This window comes from Sander vitreus, chromosome 8 (genome assembly GCF_031162955.1).
Source record: "Sander vitreus isolate 19-12246 chromosome 8, sanVit1, whole genome shotgun sequence".
Taxonomy (NCBI): Eukaryota; Metazoa; Chordata; class Actinopteri; order Perciformes; family Percidae; genus Sander; species Sander vitreus.
In genome coordinates, this window is record NC_135862.1 from 24118250 (window position 1) to 24145527 (window position 27278).

Consider the following 27278-nt stretch of genomic DNA (forward strand, 5'->3'; position numbering starts at 1 on the left):
GGAATTAAACCCGTCTAGGCTGAAGTTATCGAATCTTTTATTCTGACAAACATGTGATTGTTTACCGTCCGACCATTTCAAGGTAGGTAGACCCCGTGTTTTTATATATTTTCATATATTTTCTAATTATTTTGCGCGCTGCTGTTTATAATCATTTCAGCCTGTCCGATCTATGGAGTGGTTCATTTTCGCATGCGGACATATTCACGCGTCATAACAACACAGGACAGATTTCCCATCCAAACAACGAGTAGTGAACCTTTTCATAAATGTGTAGTTTAACATTACTTGATGCTAATTGTGCAACGTTTGTAAAGGCAATGCCCGATGTCTGTATTGTGTTATATTCTTATTTCTAAATCTAGGTCGGTTTATTATAGTACGCGACGACCGCTCACACTCCAATATTATCACAGGCCACAATGCCCCATCTATTTCTTTGTGCGCCCCATCTTGGTCACAATATCTGAAGATATTTAGTTTTTTTTCACAAAGGGATTGTCCACATATTTATTATTTACAGGCCATACAGTGTATTTTATGTTAGGTTGCATTAGTATTCATGTCGTGATTATTGTTATGGTAGTCCCAGCATGTTATGGTCCCGCAATTTGCAGCAGCCTACTGGGAGAGTATTGATTAGAGGGCACCAGCTTTATACCTGGTTATGTTGTTTACAGTATGATAATGCTTGCTCCACCAGGACTTTCTGACCAGGAATTGATTTTTCCAAATTACATGATCACTGTAACAGCATTTCTCCTGTTGCACTATTTCTTCCATGTAGGCCTATGCGATTTCTGTATTACACACTTCAGGCCTGTCACTAATTGTGACGAACACCCATTTATTATTTCCATCCAGCTGCTTGAATACATTGCTATCAACCACATATCAGCAATCACAAATAAGTCTTTTTAGATAAAAGTATTTAAGAGAGTTCCAGCTGATGTCAGACGTTTCAGTGAGTTCACTCAAATAGAGGTGAAACAATTAATCAATTAGTCCAGTGTTTCTCAAATGGGGGTACGTGTATCCCTAGGGGTACTTTGGAGTACTGCAGGGGGTACATGAAAAAAAATGCTAATTTAAAGTGATGGATTCTAAACATTTGAAATGTAGTATTTAAATGTTTTTGTTTAAAAAAAGGTTGTTGTTTAGTGAACCTATCACTGCTGGCGCTGTATTCTACCTCTTTATATTGACTTATTTTTTTTACCAAAAATGATTTTTTCACTGTTCAGGGGGTACTTGGCTTAAAAAAAGCAATTCAAAGGAGGTACAATATTGAAAAAAGTTTGAGAAACACTGGATTAGTCCATTGACAGAAAATTGATTTGTAACTATTTTGATGATCAACTGACTTTTTTTCTAGAAAATAACCAAACATTCTTTAGTTCCAGCTTCTCACTTGTGATCATTTGCTGGCTTCCTTTGTCTTATGTGATAGTAAACTAAATACGTTTTGGACAGTCCGACAAAACAGGCAACACAGCAACTGAGGAAATTGAGTCTGACATTTTTCACATTTTATCAAGCGATTTCTTCTATTAGTCAAGAAAACTACAGATTAAATGATATTAAAACAATTTTTTGTTGCATCTCTAAACTTAAGTCTAACTCCCTTCATTTCAAAGAAATATGACCTAATTTGGTTACGATATCAATAACACAACCTGTCAGGAAATAGGTTCTCATATCACACTAGTTACCTAATAACTAATCTAGCGGTCAGGAAATAGGTTAGAAATACTCGTATCAGACTAGTTACCTAATAACTAATCTAGCGGTAAGGAAATAGGTTAGAAATACTCGTATCAGACTAGTTACCTAATATTAATCTAGCAATGTTTTGAAGGCATATCAGCATTACCCAGACATGATCTTAATTACAGATTTGAGAGAATTTAGTAACAAGAATTAGAGACTCTCTTATTCTTGTTACTAAACTTTCCACCATTAAACTGGTGACCCTATAATCCTCCAGCAGCCTTGTGTTGACGGTGTTGGCTTGAATACCTGCACAGTCCCTTGTTGTGGTCACATGTACTCAAAAGAGACAGTGTGTAAACACACGCAGATGCAAGCTTTTAGTTCATGAGAGAGCCAGTGTCACAGAGTAAAGGGCATGCGATGCTGTGATGATGTCATTGTTTGTGGTCTAAACAAACAACTCATGTCTCTCATTGTATGAAACGAAGAGCCAGCTTTATATCAGTCTACCCGAGGCTCTGGCCACAGGTGACGTTATGCAGGGAGTTAATGAATAACCTGGATGGTATTACATCTGCGTTGGTTGCCCTCCAGTTGCTCTCTTTGTGGTTGCCTCTCTCCCTGATGTCTGATATGGCATTATTGTGCCATGATCATGCTTAGCTCATGGTTTAGTATGACGCGCCTTTAAAGACGTCTGCATGGTTTATCCATTTTATGGAGATAAAGCTTCTTCCCCAACTTTGTTTTGATTGACCTATTACAGGGAAGCTTTTTTTCATTATCAGTCTTTTATTATCAGCTGTAAAGTGAGTAACCATAAAGTCCGAGGATGATTTCTGTGACATTATTAAAAAAAAAAAAAGAAAGAAGTATCTCATCTGTTTTGCACGGCAGGTTAGACATGAGAATGGCAAGGTTGTGCTTACTTCATACGTTTGCTGGGGTTAGTGTTGACAGTTTGTGTAAGCGCTGTATAAATGTAGGTTGCGATCCATGTACTTACCATTCAGGGTTCTTAGGTAAATTCAGATTCCCCAACAACATAAAAAAAATCAATCAAAATGAACCTGCCGCTCCGGTTCTTCTGCCTTCAGCTTAGTCAAGGCATAACTTCAGTGTTTCTCTTCAAGGTGCACAACCTTGTATGCCTATGTCTTTGGACTATGTGCACTTGTTTGCACGTGGACTACGTTTTTGTGGTCAGACGGATGTTGTTTTTTCAACCAGATCAGGACAGATATAGAACAGATATAGAACAAAAGTCATGCTAAATGTGCTGTCTCAGACTAGAGTAGAATGGGTCAGACAGAACCAGCAGAGAACAAATCTCTTGTTAGCGTTAATGTAGTAATACAGCTAAAGAGGATAGCTTCCTCACCTCTCGTATCCTGATCCTGCATCAGCACCAGTAGCATCCCATCACCATCACCCTCCCCGTGCCCCCTGCTCACTCCAACTGGGCTGTTTCTATGGCAACAACAAAATCTGCTCCGGGCCTGTACACGCTGTCTCTGTCTCTCTGCTTTCTCTCCTCTCGACTTGTTTTCCTCTGTTCAGCCAGAGCCTCACAGCAAGCTCCTGGCTGTTTCTTATTTTAGTGCGAGGAGCTTGTTTGTTGTTGCTCCTTATTGTTCCTGATGAGGGAAGAAAGATGGTTTTGCATAAGGGCTTGGGTTGAGGTTGTTATGCTGAGTAAGCAAACTGGGGTTTGTGTCCCCTCTCTGTACAATGCGTAGTCATATTTCTCTCCCTTTCCATATTCTGATATGTTCCTGTCTGTCTTTCTCTCTGTTACCTTGACTTTCTCCTGTTGTCTGCTCTCTTCATTCCCCATCTTGTCCACAGAAACAGGGTCCAGTGAGAGCGAGGTAACCGTAGGATGATTATCTCGCAGCGTAGAAAGATGCAGAGCGCCAGTCTCTCCCTCTCACTACCACCACACATGTAAACCTGCACAACCCTCCCTTCCCCGTGCCCGTTCACTGCTCAAGAGCAAGAAAGAGAGGGATAGAGGAGGAAGGAGGGATTCAGAGAGAAAAAGTGAGAGAGGCTGGGCGGGTGGTGGGAGAGAGCAGTCGCCATTGCAGCATATGCAGCGTCAGATGTTGTGCTCAGCTGCAGGGAAAGAGAGAGAAAGATTCAAACCCCTGGTGTTAGCTCCTCGGCTAAAGGGCTCGGCGCCATATAAGGTATGATATAACAGGTGATGGGGCGGGTCGTAATGTAGCATGCAAGGGCTGTTTGTATTAGGGGAGCGTGGTGTTGCAACAAGGCATAAAATATTTCTGCAGAATGGCTGCTGGGGTGCACATTGTGGGAAAGTGGGGAAATGTCACTATGTCAGTATGTGCTGTGTCGCTGCAGGTCACAAATTGTGCTTTGCTGAAAGTGTTAATGCAGAAATCCGCATCCAGTCAACACTATGACACAGACAGACAGATTAGATCAGATTAACTGCATGTATTTGTCTGTGTTGCTTTCTTAAGATACAGTATATGCTGCATTATGTTTGTGCAGTCTTTATGAACTGCCTTTACTATCCTAGTTTCCCGATATGTGTCAGTTATAACTTTGTTTGTCTGCACACCAATGTCTTCACTGTAGCTACTTTCCGATGCAGCAACAGACTGGCTGTGTTTATAGTGCAGGCAGTTGCTACTGTCTATCTAGATGTTCTTCCATGTTCCTGTGCTGCTGCTCTTGCATCAGGCAGGTTGCCAAGCAGCAACAGCATGTGTACATCTATGTTCAGGCTTGGCCAGCATTATTTTGCGGATCAGTAGAGGAATGATGCACTGCCTTGCTGTTATAAACGTCACTGCAACTCATGTCATCACGTGATCTGCTCCACATCCTAAGGTTGGTGCAGTCGTCTGCAAGTTAGTTTATGAGTGTTAGCGGGTTCTCTTCTTTTTCTGTCACTCAACTTCTCCCTTTAAGTGTCTCCCTCTTTTAAGTAGTCTTTTTCTTTTCGTGTATTTTCTCCCCCGCTCCATCTTCCCAAATTGTCCCCTCCCTTTACCTTGAGCTGGCTGAGTTGCTAGGCTGGAGATGTCCTCACTGAATAACATCTTTTCTACCTCGCCCCTCCTCTCTCCCTCCCCCTCTCTCCAAGGCGGGGGTGTCAGAACAGAGGTGAAAAGTTTCAGAGCTGCCTGGACGTCTTCCCAAGACACTACCGATCAGAACACACAGTTTCTCCATATCTTCTCTCTCTCTCTCTCTCTCTCTCTCTCTCTCTCTCTCTCTCTCTCTCAGTCTCTGTGTTCTTGCCCACCTTCTCGCCACTGTTCTGGTCTTGTTCTGCTTCACATAGACATTTCTCTTCTGTTATCTTATTAGCATGACATGACACATTTCTTTTTAGCTATTTTGCCATGTCGCTCTGTCATTTCCCCTCTTTAATTTATGAAGATGGCTTAGTGTTGCTGATATACTGTAATTCATTATAGTGTGATTGTTCTGTTTAATCATGGCAACGCTTTTGTGATTTTCAACTTTATCTCCCTCCACTATCAGTTTCTACACCGATATATGTCGTACTCTCCCTTTATAACCGATGTTTAAACCTTCATTTAGGCTTTGGGGTAAACAAGAGAAGGCCCATTCATTTTTTATAACACCATGTGCCTCTAGATGAATAAAACAACACGACTGCATTCACATTCTGACCTTCTTGCTTGTCGTGTGACGCCCGGTTGACCAAGGAAAAGGTCCTCTACCTCGTTTTTTGTGATGGTCATGTGTAGCCGAGCGCACTTTTTTCTCACACACACATACAGCCATTGGTGTCTCAACCCTGATAAATGATTGCATGTGTGCATGTGTCTCAAGTTAAATGTACAAGCGCTGTGGTGAACGTGAGCAGGGAGAATATCGGAGTGATTAGTAGTGATAGATAGGAGGAGGCAGTTCATCAAGTTTATGGACGGCTCTCTGCAACACACACACACACACACACACACACACACACACACACACACACACACACACACACACACACACACACTTACACAGGATGTCACACAGGCCGTTTGCCTGTGTCCAGACCTGCTCTCTGAATTCCCCTAGCTTAATTTATCTCACGTCCTCAGTTTCCTGTTTCATGAGCTACCAAGAGACCTGCGATCAACAACAACCAACCCTCACACACACTTATGTAGACACGCTCGCACACACATACACGTTTTATTGTTGTGCATGCCTGTCTTAAGTCTTTGGCTTTGTATGTGGATGTGTGATATTCCTTTAGATCTCAGGACAGATAAATCCCAGCGGATGATCCAGTTGGCTTTTAAGTCTTTAAATAACTTTTATATTCATGTTTAGCATTGTGGCTATTTTTAATATTCAGCGTGCTCAAAGTCTGCTAGGACAAGATATTTCAAATGCATAAAAATCCAATATGCACTTAAGTGTGGTTTGGAATGAGTGGAGTGAAGCTCAGGAGGAGAGGCGATCATGCCCTTGATGTCTGATGATCAGCTGTCTCGTCAACAACAAACATCAGTTTGGCAGTTTTGAATGTCACTGCTGGCCACTAATAGCATTGAAACAAACCATTGAATGGGCATGATTCTTTTTTTTAAATCTTCTTTTTTTTTCTTCTGCTCTCTTTGTTTTCCCCTTTTTCAGGCACCATGGATCTCTCAGCGCCTGCTTCGGTGGTAGCCCTCCTCCACTGACCTCACCTCCTTCTCCCCATCTCTTCCTCCACCTTTCCCTCTCTCACCTACCTCTCTTTCTCCACGCCCCATCCCTCACTCCCCTCGTGTCTGTGACCCAGGGTGACCACTCTGCACCTCCTACATCATGGCAGGGGAGAAAGGGCCGACTAAGCGGAGCGCCATGGACATCAAGCGCCTGGCGAGCCTCATCCAGAGAGGAACAGGCCGTTTGCTGGTGATTGACAGCAGGACGTTTTCTGAGTACAATGCGTCGCACGTGCAAGGTGCGGTCAACGTCTGCTGCTCCAAGCTGGTGAAGAGGCGACTGCAGCAGGACAAGGTGTCTGTCACTGAGCTGCTGCAACCCAACGGCAAGGTGAAGGTGAGTTAAAGCACAGCAGACGTGACAGTAGATGCTTTTTGTGTGGTGGGATGTGATGCCAGTGATTAGAGAGCCTTTCCTTTTAGTGCCAGGCTAGATTCAAAGTGTCTGTGTGGCAAGCTTCCATCTCGCTGATGAGGTCAAGACACTGGATCCCAACCATTTTAACCACCCGGCACATAATCCCTGAGAATTTTCATTATTTTTTGTTTTTTTTGCACAAATTTAAAGGGGCTCTAAGCGATGTTGGGTGACGGCACTTCTTGTTGACGTTCGAAGTATTGTCAAACAAAACGGAGGCTAGCTCGCCCCTCCCTCCTCTAACGTTAGTCGTTGTCGTTGTCTAGGACAGCTCTCCTCTAGCTAACTTCCGTCTTCACGCTTCTCTCTCCTACCAGCGGATAGTGAGGAGATGTTTGCTGTATGTGACAAAAAATGCTGTAGCCTAAAAAACGCGTGACATCGCTTAGAGCACCTTTAACAGCCAACATATCAAGTGTTAACTAGTGAGCTTCAGAGTTTCCCTATGTTTCCAGTCTTTCTGCTAAGCTAAGCTAACTGGCTGCTGGTTGTAGTATAACATTGACCCATCCGAATGCAAATATGTGCATTTGCCAAAATGTTGTACTGTCTTCTTAAAGGTTCCTTGCTGTTTTGAACGTGTTTTGTGTGTTTAGTAAATTCCCTCATCCACAGACTCACACACGTCTGGTTGAAAATCTGATTATTTGACTTAAAAAATCCATGTCTACTAGTAGATTTTTGGGATTTACAAGATTTTCCTGTGACATACAGTACAAAGAAAAACCAGGTAACTGCAATGCAAATGAGGGTTGGGAAATGGCGTTTACAGTTCAGTACATTGGGTCAAGTCAGCATAATCTTGCTTGTTTCAGCAGAAGTGGCAGAATCAGCACGGGAATGCAAAACAGGAATACAGCAGGGACTGCTGTGACAAAATATCCTGTTAAGGAATTCTTGGTGTAACTATTGGTCAACAATTCTGCCTGCTGAAGTTTCCTTGAGCAAGACACTGCCTCCCTAACATCTCTGTGGGTTTTTTCAGAACATTTCCAACAGCCTTACCCGCATACTACTGTGGTTCTACATTGGCGTCCTCTGTGCGAGCCCAGGCCTGCACAACATCAGTAGGTGCTATATTTGGTGGGCAGGCGGGCGTACTGTAGGTTTGTTGCTTATCAGTGGCCCTGAAATCGGATCCTCCCGTTTTCCATGACTTCTCCGAATATGACAGCCTTTTTTCCATGGCCTGTCCACCCGTGGCACGCTGACTCTTGTATTTTTAGTCGCTGTGTGAAACTAAAGGAACTCTGAGAGGGGAAACCTATGCAGGGAGGGGTGGGGAATTTTGGATATTTAAGTGTGTGCATACATCACCCATTAGTTTTACACGATTGGACAAATACGTCAACCAAGCTGTGGAGATGGCAGATAAGATTCCTCTACCTTGCCCAATATTCATTTAGGTATTAATTCTACTTTTGAGCATGGTTCGCCCAACGCAATAGAACGCTGAATTACAGAGGCCGATGACACATAACAGGTGATTAAAAATGTTTTCTTGGGTGTGACACATTGGGTTTGAATGGCAGCATAAAATGCTGGTGCTTTTATTTTTGTTGTTTTACTTCCTGGTTGCCAGGAGTCTGACCTATAACTCAGCTCAGTGGGTTGAACCTACTTATGAATGTGATTTATGACCTGCTCCCATTTTATGCCCTTTTAGACACTGTATCAGTCCTAGAGTTGTAGTGAACAAACTGACTCTGTATTTCCATTTGGTGCACAGCTAGAGAACTTTAATCACCAAAAAACACGCCCTGCCCACCAAATGGCAAATAATTATACATTATTGCTCTACATTATTGCTTTGGCGCTCCGTGTTGGATTACAGTTCACACTTGAAGGTGACTGACACCTTCCTTCTAGTCCGATGGTAAAAAGGAGAACTGTGGATTATTGTTACTTTCTCAAGTCAAATGAGCCTTGTTTCAGCTAATAGCGTCTGTATAATTGGTACATTGGCTGAGAGTCCCAATGCGCCTGCTGTTTCTCACCGGCTCTCTGTTATACCAATTAGTTTTAATTCAGCTTTATTGCAAGGGCTTCTGGCAGTCAAACCCACATGCCTTTCTTCTCACTGAAAACTGGACAAGGAGCTTGTGTTACACCTCTTGCATTAGTGCATTCTGCCAGCCTAAGTTACAAGTACCTGGATAAAAAAGACTGCTAAGCCTGAAAGGCCACAAGGGATCCTGCATCTCAGAATGTGCGACTCATACCGACCAAAACATCCAGTTTTGCTCAGATAATGGTTTCATTTTGAGTGGTGATGATGCATGACCTACTCTTGTTGTCTACGGATTTAGACAGAAGAAAGGAAAAAAACAGCACTAGAAAAAAGCTATAGAGCTGTGAAGTGTGAGAGGTTTTTCTTGAGTGTTTTTCTATGCTGGGTCCATCTCTGCGTGGGGCCCTGTGGTTGGCAGGTCTCACACTGTGGCACCCCACAGAGCCATGCTTCCTTTCTGATTTCTCTCACTTTCCATCTCATGACAGCTCTGTCTGTCTGTCTGTTTCCCACAACCATAGCCTGCAGCTTTCCACCACCAACCCATGCCTTCATCATGTATTCCTTTTTCCTCTCCTCTTCCTCTCTCTATCTCGTGTTGACCCATGGCTGGTTTGTTATTATCCATTCCCCACCCCCAGTAAAGAGGATAAGGTTAGCGATTAATGCTAGGCTGGATAAAGCTGGAACTAGCCGTGTGAGAGAGGAGGGCCCGACGGACGCAGACTCTTTTGTTATTGGCTAAGCATGACATCATCCCTTTTGTGCGGCCATTGGCAGGCCGCGGGCTGGGCACGTGCAGACGGGCTGTGCGATGTTAAAGCAGGCTCCCAGCTAACCCCTTACGCACACACACACACACACACCATCCATTCCTACCCCCCACATGGCTCTGAGCATCGCCAGGTGCCGCCTCAGCCAGCCAAGACAGCAAAGGACACCATTGTGGCTCTTTGTTAGGGAAGTGAATGCAGGAAGTGGGAGAGCAGCACTGAGGGTATTCATGGTTGGGCTGCTGCCTCCGCCTCCTCCCTGACTGCCTCCCGCCTCACATCCCATTGAGCACTAATAGCCTGCATCCCCCAAGGCGCTGCACTCACCCTCTTTCATAGAACGCTTCAGTTAACTGAGCTGAATGAACATCCATGACCAGCGCAGCAGCAATCAAAATGGTGTCCCCTTTCTTCTCCCATTCACATGCCATCCTTTCACAACATCTTTATTAATGCTTTCTATTAATGTAGGTCAGAGAGAGCTGGATACAGTAGGTTAGGTGGTGGTGGACCTCTGCTGGGAGAGGGATGGCACAGGCTTAGTCGGGGAATGGGGCTTCCTCGTGCCTTTTGTGACAGGCTGGAGGGCAAGCGGCTGGTTTCTTGGCTTAAGTCTGGCTAATCCCTGCTGCTGTGACGGGGACAGCCGGCCAGGCCGGCCTGACAGATGGACCAGAGGTTTTCACTTCCAGCAGCCAGCCTGGGGAAGCACACTGCCTCCGGTAAACGCTAGATCAGATCTGCTAGATGTGTCGACGTAGTTAGGTTTAGGCATGAGGAGTGGGGATTGGTTAGGGTAGGAATAACAGGGTAAGCCAATCAGAGGCAGAATGAGGCAAAAATAAGGCGGGCCACGAGGCACGTCCTGTGACGTCGACACGTCTAGCGGCTCCGATCTAGCACATACCCACTTCCTACTGTATGCAGGCATGGAGGCCAGACCTCTGATGAATGGGACCTGGAGTAGTAGAAAGAATATAGCAGCCCACTCATATAGTGACAGACGTTACTCTTCCAAGCTGTCACATGCAGGAATGAGGTAGAAATTTAATTTGTATTCACAATGATGTTTCAAGTCTTACTTTGCAGTTTTTGTGGGAGAGGACAGAAATACAGCCCAAAATGTGGCTGTGATTGGGTATTTGTCATCATTTTGGTAATAAAAAAAACAAACAAATAACATTCTATTTCAAGCTCTTCAAATGTTAACATTTGCTGCTTTCTCTGTTTTGTCAAATTGTAGAGTGAATACTTTTTATTTCTGTACTGCTGGTTGGTAGTTTAAACAAGTAATTTTAACTAAACAATAACTGAGGGAAGTTGGGATACGTGGCTATACTGTATAGACTTAAAGATCAGTTGGAAAAAAACCTATAGATTAAAGATTAATAGAAATTTAATAGATAAAACAGATGAATAGACAATAAAGATAATTGTTAGTTGCAGCCATACTCTTACGGTTTGCCAGTTGCATCATGCCACTTATATATTTAATTATTTGCACTATTGTTTACAGTAAAGTCACAGACCTGTACATTTACTTACACTCTAGTATGTCTGTGAAGTGTTGTCATACCAAAATATTAGCCCAATTATTGTTGTTTGGTATAATGGCCATGTAGCAAAAAAGAGAGCCAGGCAATGGGTCTGTGATCTTAATTGGCTGAGTCCCCTGCTGCCTAGCACAGGGGGAGACTGCACGTGACCAACTAATGCATTCATGCAACGAAGGAGATCCCCATGAATTCCACTTATGACGCACCATATGTTGTGTTTATCTTCCTCTGAAGGCTGTAATGATACATGATGGGTAATTTGTGGATCATTTTGAAGAATCAAGGGTGAGAATTCCTGAGATTGTGTAAAAATGAACTTGCTTGTTAGTGTCAGACAGAGGCAGACACTGGTAATGTCTTTGGAAAACACTACAGTTTTCCTAATCGTATTGTTCTGGACACAGGCGTTCCCAGTAACAACAGTATTTTTTTTTGTTTTTTAAATGAATGACAAAAAAATGAGGGTTTCATGTGTCATCTGTCTTGACAGCAGCAGCAGAACTGAGAACTTCGTTGATGATTCAGTCACTGCATGGATTGTTTCCCAGATTACCCAGAGGGCAAAGTCAGGGAATTTTTTTTGTTTCATTCACATTTTTCCCTTGTCAAGTTCAAAGACGCTGTAGCCGGCAGTGGGTTTTCTACAGAGCCGGATATGTCATGTGTTTGTTTTTATGAGGTCATGGCATGAATCATTGTTTGCTTAAAGTTCCTACTGTTTGACATAGAAACACACATACTGTATGTAGTGTCAGACACAACCCACTGCACCACAAAGAAGGAGTAACATTTATGTTAAAATGGATTTTTAGTTCATGGATGTAAATGAAAGATGCAGGGAATGGATTTTAGATGATTTGCGGATATGAAATGCGGCTTTCATTGTATGCAAAGTGAGGAGGATGATGTGGTATAACCTACAGCGTGCATGTGCTCTTTGTAGACAACAAGTGTGTGTGTGTGTGTGTGTGTGTGTGTGTGTGTGTGTGTGTGTGTGTGTGTGTGTGTGTGTGTTAAAGGCCCTCTGACATTCAGCGGTGTTAGGGTGGGACCAGATCAGGTGACTGAAATGGTCAGTGATGACGTCACCCTGCACATGCACAGAGGCATCAGGGACTTTCAACACCCTGCCACAGCTTCACATCCTCGTCAAAAACACACAGACACACGCTTGAATACTGTACTTTTGAGGACTTACTTTTCCACTCACGATATTGAGTCCCTATCCATTAAACGTGATCTAAATCCTCACAATGATGCTAATTCTAAACACAAACCTAAATCTGTTAACCTAAACCCATAAGTCGAAACTACTTTGTATTTGGTCCTCATTAGGACAGAAGTACAGGAAATCTGTGACACACACGTCACACCTACACAAGCATACATGGAAGTGGCAGCTGCCAGTGCCAGTCAATGACATCATCTGGCCCCGGGGGGTGAGGTCTTTACAGCGGCGAGTGATATATGTCACACCCTGTGTGGCGGAGTCTTAAACTGACAGATCGACTGCGAGGAGAGGTCACTGCCTGTTGCAGCAGCTCTGACCATTAAGCCAGTTTGTAGCCACATTGACATAATAAGCCTTGTAAAAATGTGCCAACAATCAATCAATAATAAGCGAATGAAAGAGTGATATGTACAGTACTTTCTGCCGTTGTTCAATATAAGGGCTGACTCTTGCACACAGTGCCATCTTTTGCTCTTGTTGTTCAAAATGCACAGTGTGTTTGGTTCTCCTGTGTCTACTTTTAGGCTCCAAACTGCTTTATATTCACAGTCTGAGCTGAAAAAACTGTTAGTTGAAGAGAGTTCATACTGCAGTCGACTTGTTTTCTGCAGGACATCCCGGAGAGGACGCACTGAGAGGACCCAAACTGCGCTTCAGGAATGTGGGGCCATTTTTAGACTGTTTGTGCTGATGTTGTGTCACAGGCCAGTTCACACACAAACACACATACTGTCCCGCTCAGCAATGACCTTGTCACCGGTCAGAGGCGCTGCTGAGGTCAGGAAAAACAGTGTTTCACTTTCTTACACAAGCACTTAACCGTACGCCCGGGCTGTGTTTCCACAATTCTACAAATAACAAATAACTTTTGTTGCTACCCATCATCTGTGTGTGTGTGTGTGTGTGTGTGTGTGTGTGTGTGTGTGTGTGTGTGTGTGTAGACTGTTTTTGCAGAGGAGCATTGACAGTAAGGCTGCAGCCTCCTGTCAGATCATGTTTTTCTCCCACTCCTTTTATATTTTATAACACGGGGTCAGTAAGAAACAGAGACTTCTGTCTCTTATCCAACACCTTTTATTCTTTCTTCTTTACACCCACATTATCTCTTTTCTCTTTCTTTAAAGTGCTCATATTATGCTTTTTGGCTTTTTCCCTTTCCTTTTATTGTGATATATATCTATTTGTGCACGTTATAGATTTACAAAGTGAAAAAGCCCAAAGTCCACCCCAAAGGGACTTACCATCTCCAACAGAAAACACTGTTCACCAACTGCTCCAAACAGCTCTATTGTAGTCCAGCCTTTACTTCCGTGACAAACGCTCGTCACGTTGTAACACACGTTATAATGCTCGCCTAGCTGCTAGCGTGGCACGCACTCATACTGTGCTTCTGACTGGCTAGTAGTCCTTACCTAGCTACTGCGCATGTGCGACTCCCAAAAAAGATGGAACAGAAGTGAGATGTCTCACTCTGTAGCTAAAACAGAGAGCTCAACACACAGGGTGAAAAGAGGAGCTGCAGCAATGTGCAGTACAACAGAAATATGGTGTTTTTTGAAAATTAAACCACATAAACCTAATCTGATATATAACCTCTAAATACAATTATGAACCTGAAAAAGAGCACTTTAACACAACTTCTAGTTCCTAGTGGCTTTCTTCCGCTCTGTCTCTTCCTTTGCAATTTCCTTCTGTCTTTCTTGTCATCTCCCTCTGCAAAAAATAACCTCTCCCCCTGTGACCAATCCTTGTTTCTGCCCTGCTGTGATGCCAGCCTTCAGATCCTTTAAAGAAAGCTTGGAAGCTGCAGGATCGTGGCATTTGGTCTGCCAGTGCCACCTTCTGTCCCTCTCTGCACCATCCCCCTCCTGATCGTCCTCCTGCCTCAGCTTTCTCTCTGATCACCCGCTTGGGCGTCCTTTCCCCCTTCTTTCCTCATATCCTCCTGGTTTTCCCCTCACTCTGTCTCCATGGCCCCTCCTTTTTCCTTCTCTCTGCCAGTGGCATTCCTTGTTTACCTGCAGTTTGCATGCGTCAGAGCGCCTGGGCCAGCACAGTAGTAGTAGTGATGCTGTAGCACTGCAGAGGGATGAGAGATCTGTACTAGTGCTGCAGTCTGACAGCCAGCCCCACGCTCCCTCGGGTCGTTGACCTCTTAACACTGCAGCAAACTCTATGCATATCACATACTGAGCTGGAGATGTAGTTATGGTGTATTATTTAAACAGAATATAAAGTATAGCTAAACTACTTTTAAAAAACAATTTTTACTATCATTCATACACTTCTATTAAATAAAGAGGCTGCCATTTTCAGAGAGCGCTTTCAAATGGGATGAGTGGAGGTGTAATTTCATCCACTAGCTGAAACATTGAATGACTCCTCCATGCTTAGTATGGATTTTGTGAAAAATAGAGTATTTTAACGTTGTTAACTCCGTCCCTTCTCCATCCTTTTTTTGTAATGTGCAGCTGACAAACAAAACTGGTGTGTGTGTGTGTGTGTGTGTGTGTGTGTGTGTGTGTGTGTGTGTGTGTGTGTGTGTGTGTGTGTGTGTGCGGGTGAATTTGTGCTGTGCGCGTATGTATAGTTAAAGGCCAATAATCCTCAGGCCTTGAGATCAGGCTCTCAAATTAGATCTGATCCCATTAGGATTATTAGCCAAAATTATCCAGGGTTAGTAAAGATAGTGGGGATTTAAACAAAGAAAGCAAGGCATGAAGATGAACATGAAGAAGAAGGAAAAATAACAAATAAATCAGTGCAACGGGCAGGTAAAAACTAATGTAAGGAAACACAGGGTAACTGCTTTGCTGTCTATCACTGACAGGCGCATGCTAAAGCCACCAGGCTGTACATTATTTTGTAAGCATTTTTTGGGCTAGATGCTATTGCAGGTCATCTGTGTTAAGTACTTTGGGAGAGTATTATATGCCTTTATCTTACAGTCAGCGGTAGAGAAATGACAGGAAACTAGGGGATAGAGAGAGGGGATTGACTTGTAATAAAGGTCCCTATCCAGTCTCAACCTGGAACATTGCGTTTTATGGTCTGTTCCTTTAAACACCTCAGCCACCAGGGTGCCTCGACAGACAGCAATCAGTGAACAGATGAGAAGAGAAAAGGTCAGGAGTGCTCAGACAAAATAAATAAATGAAGATGCTCTTTGATAGGAAACACAACATTTAAAAAAAAAAAAAAAAAGAAGAAAAAGGTCCAAGGCACTGTACTGGAAAAACGTTTAAAAGATTTTATTTGGATGGCTATTTCATGTTGAAATTACTAGTACATTAAAAAGTTAAAATAGTAACAACCCACGCGTAGCGACACAAAAGGCTTTCTTCGGGGTGTCCCACCTTTTGTCACACTGACTTTGAAAACATTACTGGTAACCTCTCTGTGCATCAAATGTGTCATCAAAATATCTTAAAGACCAGAAAGCAAGTTGTTTGAAGTCACCCACGATTGATGTGACTGATCAGGCTTTCTGCCTCAGCTTTTCATGCCTTTATGTCAGTATTGGTGCTGGATGCAGGCAGGCAGAGCTAAGCAGGGGTTGTACTGTGACCAGACTTCAGAGACTGACCTTGTCCTGTCTAAATCACCTGTATGGCTGCCCAGGCGCTGTGCCCCAGCTACTCTGTAAGCAGAAACATTATCAGGAACACTCTATGCACACTGTGTAGCTGTGAACCAGTGTGCCTTTCAGCATACAGAGAGCGGGGAAGGGAATGGGTGATTTAGGATGCTTAGAAAAAGTGCAGTTTTCCCTGGAAGCTTGTGGCTTTTCAACGGCATATTTTAGATAAAGGTTGTGCACTGTGTGTGTTAAGGTAAACAAATAAATGCGATGGGTTGCCCTCTCTCATCCTCGTCTCCCTCCATCTTCTGTTTCTCCTCCAGTGCCTGCCTCCTTTTTCCTCGCCTCACTTTTCTCTTCTTCCCTCTCTTTCTCTTCATTTTCCTCTTGCCTCTTTCTCCATCTCGTCTCCATCGCTCCCTGCCCCACTACTCCACTACCCGCCCACCCTCTTCATCCCTCCATTCCGCTCACCCTCCTTCCTCCTCCCTCTCTCCTGTCCTGTCCAGTGGCGGTTCAATGATGCAGTGATTCATAGCTGCAGTAGGCGCTGCCTGATGGTCACGTGACCAAAGCCTGCCTGACAACATGGGCAACAACACAGCCCTGCTGGTGTGTGCGTTCGCCACATGCTCACACTCTCCCATACACACACACACACACACACACACACACACACACACACAGGCACACTATATCACACTGGCGCATGCTCATATCGTCTCACAATCTGATATAAACAGCATCACACTGATGCATCGATGGATGCCAACACCCTTCGCAACGTAGCCAGCTTTTATGATCTTACTGATATTACCGCCCATTATGACAAAATAAACCTCTCAGCAGTATCTGCGCAGTAAATATGACCGTCACTGATGCACAGTGCAACACTCAGCCCTAATGCATTATTTAAAATCCTATGCTTTATCTTTATAACTTAGAATCACCTGTAGTTCATCCTGCTTACTGTTGCAGTCACTAGCATCCATAAAGCCAGTGTTTATTGTCATAACTCCCTGTGGTGTGTTTGTGAGTTCATTGCTGCTTCCTTGTGTTTTTAAGGGCAGCAGAGTTGTCAAGTGTTTAGGGTACTATCTCATTGTCAGACGGTTGCAGGTTTGAACCCTGCAGCAGCTCATGTGTATTTTTTGTTACAATATCTGTTAGCAGTGAACTACTTTTACTCTGCCAAGAGTAAATACTCCCTAGCTCCCTTTTTAAAAGGATCAGTTGGTCTGATTTTATATATATATATATATATAATATGTACAGACTGTGTGTGTGTGTGTGTGTGTGTGTGTGTGTGTGTGTGTGTGTGTGTGTGTGTGTGTTTTTGCTACCCAAATGTAATGAAATCTCAATTACACACTGGATGCTTGACATACTTTTCCACAGTAGCACTGAAAAATGGCTCTCCTCTCTTCCTTGTTGTTTTCCTTTGTGCAGGTGGAGCTGGGCAGGAAGCAGGAAGTGGTGGTTTACGACCAGAGTTCCAAAGAAGCAGGGCACCTGTCCAAAGATGGCTTCGTGCACATCCTGATGGGGAAGTTGGAAGGCACCTTCCACAAAGTCTCCCTGCTCACTGGTACGCGAGAGAGTGTGGAGCATGAGTGTGATGATGACGGTGTTTTGTGTTTTTATGTAAAAAAAAAAAAACAACAACAACATCAACAACATGTTCCTTCGTCCAGAATGGACATTTCTCTATTTATTACACACTTCCTAGTGTACAGCGGGCAGGTGCGCCTCACCTCACCACCCTTGTCTGAGTTGAGTGTAGTTATTTGTCATTCTACAGTTTGGTCAGCAGATGTCACTGATGAGCACAAAAGGGGGGTCATCTCCTCACATTAGACTAGTTGTTCCTCATTTCCCAACTGGCAGTAATCACACTTCAACAGTTAACAGGTATGTGTGGAGTTAGAAAGGAGAGGAGGAAGTGTAAAAGCCCAGATAAAAAGCCTCTCTGATGAACTCTTTGATGTTTAAGCTTCCCCGGAGTCGTTCTCTTACCCAGCATCACTGAAATAAAGCTGAAGCTTAACTTCAATCCTCTGGCCTTATTTACCACAGTTATTATCCTGTCATAGTGTCCACTTAGCACACTTAGACTTATAATTGAGCCTCAGCAAGACTGTTAATAGCCTCGTTGAGCTAATATCTCGATTGCGGTGGCTGCAGCTTTTCATTACGCGCACATCCACCAGCAGAGGCTTATGAGTCGGTCCCAAATGTGTCAGCGCAGAAAGGGGAGTGTAATCTGCCTCAGTCCGGACTGGAAATGAGACAGCAGTAGCATGCTGCTCAGGCAAATCTCTGTTCTCTTCTCTGCATCCCCCAATCTTCTCCTCCTCTCAGTTTTCTCCCTCCGCTGGGAGATTAAGCGCTTTTTCATGAGTCATAGATGTGGAGGATTGCCTCAAGGCACCCGGGCTCCACAATTAGTCACAGTCACAGAGATGTACCGAGCACATGCTTAGGCTGGGCACAGACACACACACGCAGCCATGTTCGATATCACACACACTCGCGCGGATTGTCTAAGGAAGCCAGGATTTTCCCCCTCAGCTTTTTTGATCAGACATCATACCCTTCTTAATGATAGACCCCTTGTCAGCGATTCCCTCCTCCTTATCCTCACTCTCGCTATGATTCATCTGGAGGAAAAAAAGAAGATTCGCACTTCTTCCATTTCTGTCCCCGCTTTTCTGCTGTTTCCACGACAACAGTGGCAGAGAATATTCCCCAGAAGGACTCAGCCAATGGCGTTGGCTGTTGTTTGGGTGGTTGTATTATTGGGGTTAGTGGAGCTAGCAGCCTGCGTCTGTGAATACTTGATGTTTATGTGTGTATGCATGCATTTGGGTGGGCAGATTTGTGCATGATCACATGTGGATGAGTGCTACAGGATTTGTTTGTGTGTCAAAGGAGAGGAGAGTTTTCATGAGAGAGATGGGAGACAAGAAGGAGAAGTGGTTGCCAGGGACATTTTTTTAAAGCTTTTGAACAAATACTTCTTAAATCATTTTAATTAACCAGACATGATGTGAATTAGCAAATATACAGGGAAGACTAATTCATTCAGTTCTTTGTACAGCATTTGTTTTACAATCAACAAAAGCAAGGAGCCTGTGGTCTAAAAGGGTATATGCAGGGCTTAAAGTATTCCGGCACCGTGCCAGATCTTCGGCGTGCAGCCGTGAGGAAAAAAAAATAAAAATTGGGAACTTGCATGCAGTTTAATATTTTCGAGATCGACATTTTGACTTGTCATAGTAGGAAAAGCACAGCTGAAATTGATAACCTTAACAATGGCTCAATTCCATCAAGTGTCCCAGTAAGCTATTTCAGTGAGTCAGCATGCACCATACCAGGGCCTCTCCTAAGTGGAATGCAGCCATCATTAATGGGTTTGAATAAACCTGTGCTTTTCATACTGTGACATGTCAACATGTCTGCCGTGAAAAAGGTCTATTGATTTCACCTACCAATCATATGAGTGGAACGCAGCTCTAACTAACGTTACTAGCCTATCAGAAGCAGAGCAGTCCTGGCAACACAGTGTGATTGAGATCCATACGTCACGTTAACGTTGTCGAAAGCAAGTTCATGAAGCCTGGGGATGATGTCCTGCCCATAGTAGTAGATAAAAGGACTCAAAAATAAATGGCGCAGGGCGTGGATAGAAGAAGTAGGTAGAGACGGCGAGCCTTTTGGCAGTTGGTGCCAGAAACTGAGAGAGCCTGGTGCTTGTTTCTGCACGTTTTTCTCGAGGAAGCTACTATATGCCAGCAGCGGTAAGAAAGTGCTTGCTCGTCATGGGTTAGACCCCGGTCATAGAGCCGCTGCCCGTGCACTCAAACTTACCACAACGTTGCCGGGAGCAACTGTTACAGCTGACACACCGTTGTCTACGACTGACCGTGTCTGCGACTTCAAAATACGTTTGTGTTTATTGCGGAACATGACTTGTCATTCACAATTTCGCAGCCACTGGTCACCCTGTGTAGAAAACTAGCAGAAGACAGAAAAGCGTTAACTAGCCTGTCGGTTTCAAATCAACATGCGAGTTACATGAACACTCATGGCATCGCACTACAGTTCAAAATATGTTTGTCTGAGAAGCTAAAGAAAATGCATGTTCTCACTCAATGTTGATAAAGCAACAACCTTGAATATGGATAAACTATTATATATTTTACATTATTTACGTATTTCAGTTACAATTTCATCATACAGCCGTAATACTTGAGAATAAATGGTGCCATTGAAGATAATTCTGTCCGTGCAGTTCCCCCCCCCCCCCCCCCCCACCCCCAAAAAAAAGTTCAGGCTCAGGATTTTTTTTCCACTTTAACCCCTGTATATTCATATAGTCGTATAGTCTTTCTATCTTGAGTACACAGAATTTGTGAACTCAGCTTTAGAGCCTGCAGTGGTACAAAGTGTGAGTGTGAACAAACTGGGCTCTTCACACATCGGCCACCTCAAGCACACAAGGATAGAATGTTTTTTTAGCATTTTACTGCTGAAACCATAAATCGATCTACAGAGATGTATTGGCTGCAATTACCGTAATAAATATGTCATTTATGAAGCAGAAATGTCCACCCAGCTTTAGAAAATGGTCACAGGCATGTTTCACTATTTTCTAAAATGTATAGGGTAAAAAAAAGATGGATACATGAATGGTTATAAAGTTTTCATTAGTTGAGGCCCTTCTTTTTTCCATTCATACCCTTGTTTCCATCTTTTCATCATTCCTGGTTTTGCTTGGCTTTACCCCCCTTCACATTCTTAAAGATTCAAGGTAGTTTAAAATTGCAAACAGTAATCCTCCTCTCTCTTCTCTTCATTCCCTGTCCTCCCTCTCCCCCTACATCCCTCTTTTCCACCTCTCCCCCTGCCCCTCTACTGAACCTCAGGTTTATTATGTTAATAAATCCTGCGATGACTTCATATCTTATTATGACTGATTTTCAGCCTCACGTATGCAGACCACACAGGCACACGTACAGTACACACCGTGACATTGCTGCAAATCAAGTGAGGGGTAATACGGGTGGGAGGGGATAGGAATGAGGGTCAGATAGGGAGATGAAGAGCAAAGAATCCATAAATGGGATGGACAGGGTGAATAAAAGAATAATCACTGAGCTGTCTGGGGGAAAGAGGATTTTCTGCCCGAAATGTTACTTATGCAGAAGCTTGCCAATGGGAGATTAGGGCACAGTCTTGCAGAGACACACTTCTCTAAAGTAGGTTTATGTTTTTCACATTTTGAAGCAACATTTTAATGACTTAAACTGTCCATAAACTAGGGGTTCATTGCAGGAAAGATGGGAGATTGGCAGATAATCTGCTTGAATGACATGTTACACAACCATAGTGCGTGTACTGGGAACGTATTGATCTAACAACTATCAGTGACTCCTCTTCGGTTTCTCTCCATTCATTAAATAATCAATAACTCAGGCTCAGAAAGCACACCACTTCCAACATGTGGATGATGTCATGGAGCAAGCCATGTCCCAATAGGGCCATTGTTTTTGTGAATGAGACAAGTAATCCGGGTAGCGAATAATTCTCTCACCCTGTGTTTACTTTGAAATGTATATTCACGCAGGATGTGGTGGTGGCAGTTGGAAAATGTTGATGTGTCCACGTGTCTTTGTACGTATGCTTGTGTACGCGCGTATATTTGCGTTATTGCTTCATCGACTGTGTGAAAGTGTTTGTGAGAAACATGTCTCTCTGAGGACAGCAGTATATTTACCACAGCAATGATCTCACCCAGATGGAGTTCAGGCTGATGTGTCTTGCCTTTTTCAGAGTTCAGACTTTGCGTTTGTGTGTGTGTGTGTGTGTGTGTGTGTGTGTGTGTGTGTGTGTGTGTGTGTGTGTGTGTGTGTGTGTGTGTGTGTGTGTGTGTGTGTGTGTGTGTGTGTACGTATGTGTGTATTTGTGTGTTTTTTTTGGAGCCAGCTGCCTCCCCAGTGGGTCTAAAGTTTGCGTGTTTCCCACCAATCTGCAGCACACAGCCAAACCAAAGACAACACTGCCTGCTAGTTTGTAGTTAGGTGTTGTGTTAGCTGATGCCAACTGTGTCTGTGTCATGCGTCACATCAGCTCCGATGTAGGCCTACCAGGATGAAATGTGTTGATGTTGGCATCTGAACCGCATGCTCCAGTTTTAGCAGAAGAAGCTGCAGAGACTGCATAGAAAGAGAATAATAATCAAAAAGGGAAAAAGAGAGAGAGAGAGAGAGAGAGAGAGAGAGAGAGAGAGAGAGAGAGAGAGAGAACGTGTGGGATATGCACTCAATGTTCTGCAGATAAAAAGAGAGTTGGATAATGGTTTCAAGAGGATGGGAGGTGGTGATAAAAATGACAATGCATTTTATATTCAATGCGCAGACGTTTTGTTGAAATATTGTAAAAACTGTCAACTGGAAACAAGTACACAGGAAAATAGAAAAAAATGCACAAAAGAAAGATTATAGAAGGGGCTGACAGGAAACGCAGAGAGTTATCTCAGGAAATTAAGGTGTAGGGACAGGGATGCAGCTTTGCAGGTGTGTATTTAATCCATCTAATGTATGTATGTGTGTGTGTGTGGAGTTTTCAGTTCAGTGCAAGGCTGCTCCTAATCTTCCCTTGCGCCATCTGCCAGTGTTTTTTGCGAGATTACTAAAGCGGCACACGACTGGGTCAAAGAGAGAGAGAGCGAAAGGACAGAAAAGGGCCGCGCACAAGCAAAGGAGATAGAGATGAGGAATGGCGGCGCGTGCCGTACATGTCTGGATTCTCTGTACAGGGAGACTTGGAGGGCAGCGTGTTCGTGACGTCTGAGCACTGACTTAACTTTCAGTCCCCAATTATCATTGATTATGAGTTCTAAAACGATAAGCTATTCAACAGAACAATTTTGATAAAGGATTAATCGTTTAAGTCATTTATCCAGAAAACATTTTTCCGGCTCCAAATCCCCAAATGTGAGGATGTTTCCTCCTTTTCTCTGTTTTTAATTTTTTAATTTGTAATTTGTATTTTGTACTGTTGGTCAGACAAAACAAGCAATTTAAAGACATCACCTTGGGAAAGTGTTTTCACTATTTTCTCACACTTTCTCACACAAAAAGATCTATAGATTTGATGATTTGATAATTAATATGATAGTTGGTTGCAGAACTAGCTGCTCACCGGTCAGACAGGTAGCTACCTGTAGATCGGACCTCTCACTCCCACCTGTCATGTACCAGTTAAACAGGCTTGGTGACATTTGAGCTGTGTGACATTCCATACCGTGCACTAACTAAGTCTAACCAGGTTTTGAATGTGTTGTACTTTTACACTAAAAAGTGACACAGTCAGATTTAAAGTGTACTTGCATACTAAATTCTCTTAATTTCCGAGTATGCTGTTAAGTTCCCCTAGAATCTACGGGAACTTGTCATATTTTTCCCCAGTTGTATTAAATATTTTGCTTTGTCTTTGTCAAGTCTAATGGCAGGACTTTTCCAAAGTTTGATTGATATACTGTTTTTGTAAAACTAAAGAAGATGATTGTTATAATATGGTACATACTGTAGTATGTAACTGGGAGGCAGATTGGGTTTTCACAGGTTAGCATGCTGACTCCCACGCTGTCAGCCTGCCAGCTCAGTGCAAAAGCACACAGGACAAGACATGGCGATGACATACTGATGAGAGGTATTAGGACATGAAAGGTGCCTCTCTCTCATTTTCTTTCGCTCGCTCGCTCTTTCTTTCTCTCACACACACTAAAAACACACACAGGAGCTGCTGTGTACCTTGGGGTTTGATGAGATCAGGTTAGGGTGTGACTGCAGCGAAAGAGGTGCAAAGGTCAATACAGTTATGTGTCATTCCTCTGTGCTGTTATACAACTGGGCGGCGACCCCTGTGTGTGTTTGTGTCAGGTGCGTGCGTGCGTGCGCATCTGAGAGAAGCTGAAGAAGTGAGGTAATCGTGGGAGGCCGAATCTCACAATGCAACCGTTCACAGAGACATTCCAATGAGCTACATAAGGAGGTCTGTTTGTGTCAGTGTGTACGTGTGTTTTTGTGTGTCTGTGCGCATGAATATGTGCATATGAAGTAGTGCGTGCACGAGCATGAGGCAATGTTTGAGAGTGCACGTGTGAGAAAAAGAAAAAGACAAAACAAAAAGAGGAGAGCCATTGAGGAGATGAGGTAATACTCCTCATTTCATCCTGAATGAGTGGGTGTTTTCACGTAGGTCGTGTGCGTGTGTGTGTGTGTGTGTGTGTGTGTGTGTGTGTGTGTGTGTGTGTAGGGGTGCATGTGTTCATTTGGCTACATTTATGTGCACTCGTGTGTATGTCAGTCAGAATGTGTGTGGTCGGAGAGCTCATTCAGTGACACAAGCCGTCATTCTGACCCATGTTGTTTTCCTCAGCCTCCTCAGAGCTGAAAGTCTCGCTTTATGGTTTCTTGGAAGTAGGAAGTCTCCACCTCCTCTAAACCACACACACACACACACACACACACACACCTGCAGAGCTATTGAGTGTGTGCCGGATGCTCCCAACATGCACGGATCACGCATTTTATGTGATTAGAAACTGCCAAATGCTTAAACATTTTCACAGAAAGTGCATTCTCTTGACTTGAGAGCTCAAGTCCTTTTTAGGGCTAGACAGGAACATCAATTGCCGGAGATACCTGTGTGATGGAGATCAGGTTGACATGATCAATGAGTGAAAGTTATTCACCACTCTGCGCCTCTGGCTGTGTTGGCCGCAATGCCGGTCAGAGAGGTTGTTGTGGTTGTGTGCCTGAGGTCCATGTTCTCCCTTCCTCCGTCCTTTGTCTTTCCTCTCTCCAGCTTCTCCATCATCCCCTTTCTTAACCTCCCAACCTGCCCTCTCTGCACCTTCTTGCACCTTCCCCCACCCCCTTCCTCTGACCCCTCTCCATTACACCATGGGGAGGTCCAGCAGATCAATGATTTCATTGAGAAGGAGCCAGTGGTGCCATTAGGAGGTGAGCTCACCTTCCCCGGGGAGAGCTGACACATTATTCACAATGACCTCGTCTTTCTCTCCATCCCTCCTTCAGCCCTCTTCACCTTCCCTCCTATTTTTTCCCCTCCTCCATCTCCTTCCTTCTCTCCTCTCTTCTGTTTCATGGTGCTGAGAACAGAGCTCTATTTTTAGTTCCAGACTCCTGCGGTCGTCACATCTGGCGCCAGTGGCCTCGGTGCTCTCACCCTGGCCTGTAGATACACAAACACACAAGGACACACACACCGGCCCAGCCCCAGCCAGCACCAAGGGAGCACAAAGGTCAAAGAAAATGGCCTTTCGGAAATATCTATGACATCACCTCCCTGCACTTGAAAAGTGTTACAGACTTTGAGAAGCTGTGGAGCTGCACGGTGGCACAATGCTCTGTTTTCTGCAAACAGCCACGCTGCAGGTATATAAGGAGTTCCTTTTTTAGGTCCACACCTTGATGAGGGATTGTGCAAATGCTTAACTCGCACACACTCCTGCGAGCGAGCAAATGCATGCACACATGGGCAGACTCAGTCACACATAATATGGTAACAGGGCCCAGAGGAGGCCTGTACAGAGTTTTATGTAACAATGTTCTGTTTCTGCCAGTTCTCACCCCCTCCCTCATCTGTCTGATTGGCCTCACATGATGAGCTTGATGTCATTTTCCCCTTCTTTCCCTTAAAAACCAGAGAACAAAAACAGGCCAGCATGTGTGTGTGTGCGTGCGTGTTTATGCGTCTGTGTGTGTTTATGTGAGCCGTTGCCAAATGTTTCCACCATGACGTGATCTCACTGCTCTGCTTGCCTCCTGCTCCTCTTCCCCTTCTCCTCCATCACTCAAAGTCCTTTGCTAGCTCGGGGGGGCACACACACACACACACACACACACACACACACACAATGCACAAAGGTAACTGTCATACGTATATACCCCAGCATGCAAATAAAAGGACATTTTCTCCCAGATGCACACATAGGAGATGTCATGAATTCCAAGCAGTGCGGATAAAGATTAGAGCTCAAGACGTTAGTGAGTGCACACACACACACACACACACACACACACACACACACACACACACACACACACACACACACATACACACACACACACACACACACACACACACACACAATATTTAAGCCTAGATGTGCTAAAAGCAAAGTGACTGACCTTTTCTATCACTGTATTGTATGCATACAGAATGAGCAACATGTACTATTATGTCCTCAAACTCACAAGATCAGTGTAAAATAATTAAATTGATCTTAATTTACCATTCTCAGGCTCCAAAAATAAATCTTAGTTATGTTGCATTGTTCCCTGATAATAACCCTTTTGTACAGTATGTCACAATTCAGTTAATAAAGTCACAACATAACTATTCACTAGCAAGGACCATGGCCACAACAATATGTAATTTAAAGATTTAATGAAAGCTTGATTATAACGAATGTTAAGAGCATAGCAATAGATTTGGATGATGGGTGAGATTTGAAAAGAGATGTCGTCTCGTTGGTTAGTCCTGGAGGATGTACTGGAGACCAGGTGGAGTGAGACTCAGTGTGGGGGTTCCGTCTCAGGTGCTTTCACCCGAGCTGAATTCAAACCTCCCGGATGTTACCTAGAATGAGAAATGAGAGAGGAATGCACTGGACTGAGTAGGAAGGGAAGAGGGTAGGAGGGATGAGGGGATGAAGAGATGAGGGGATGAAGGGATGAGGGTAGGAGGGACGAGGGGCTGAAGGGATGAGGGAGGAGATGATGAGTAAGTCAGAGTAGGGATGAATGGAGGGAGGGATGGGAGGGGGGGAGGAGAGTGAATGGATGAAGGGATGAGGGAAGAGGGGATAAAGAGATGAGGTAGGCGAGAAGTCGAGGTACCAAAGGGGAAGGGAGGGTGGGGCGAGAATGTGGAGACAAACAGCACTGAGTGGGTTGGCTTGGAATATAAAGGCTGGACAGTTATTAGAGGTGTGGTTGAGGCGTGGCCCTGCTCCCTAACCTAAGTTAATTCATTAACTTCATTGAAAGACTAAAGGCAGTTAGAAAGATTAGATACTTGAGTTTGTTGGAGGATACAAACAAATGGCTAAAGCATGACTAAAATAAAAACAATCAACAAGTGTAGACCTTATACAGAGAATTAAATATGACGGCATAATTACCTTTGCTCCCGTTTCCTACACGAAGCAGTCGGCCTGTATTATACTAAGTAAGGCATGTGGAGA

The 27278-nt window shown here is 43.9% G+C and overlaps 1 protein-coding gene across 2 annotated transcripts in view; it reads left to right on the top strand.

The window, feature by feature from the left end:
- dusp8a (dual specificity phosphatase 8a) overlaps nucleotides 1-27278 on the top strand; it is a 46244-nt gene that overhangs the window by 464 nt on the left and 18502 nt on the right. The window contains exons 1-3 of one of the 2 annotated variants that reach the window (XM_078257559.1): nucleotides 14-82; nucleotides 6352-6765; nucleotides 17447-17585. In XM_078257559.1, the coding sequence (XP_078113685.1) occupies nucleotides 6529-6765; nucleotides 17447-17585 (376 nt within the window). In that variant the 5' untranslated portion in view covers nucleotides 14-82; nucleotides 6352-6528. Of the gene's footprint in view, nucleotides 1-13; nucleotides 83-6351; nucleotides 6766-17446; nucleotides 17586-27278 lie in introns of those variants that run through there. The other variant, XM_078257557.1, reaches the window with a different exon arrangement.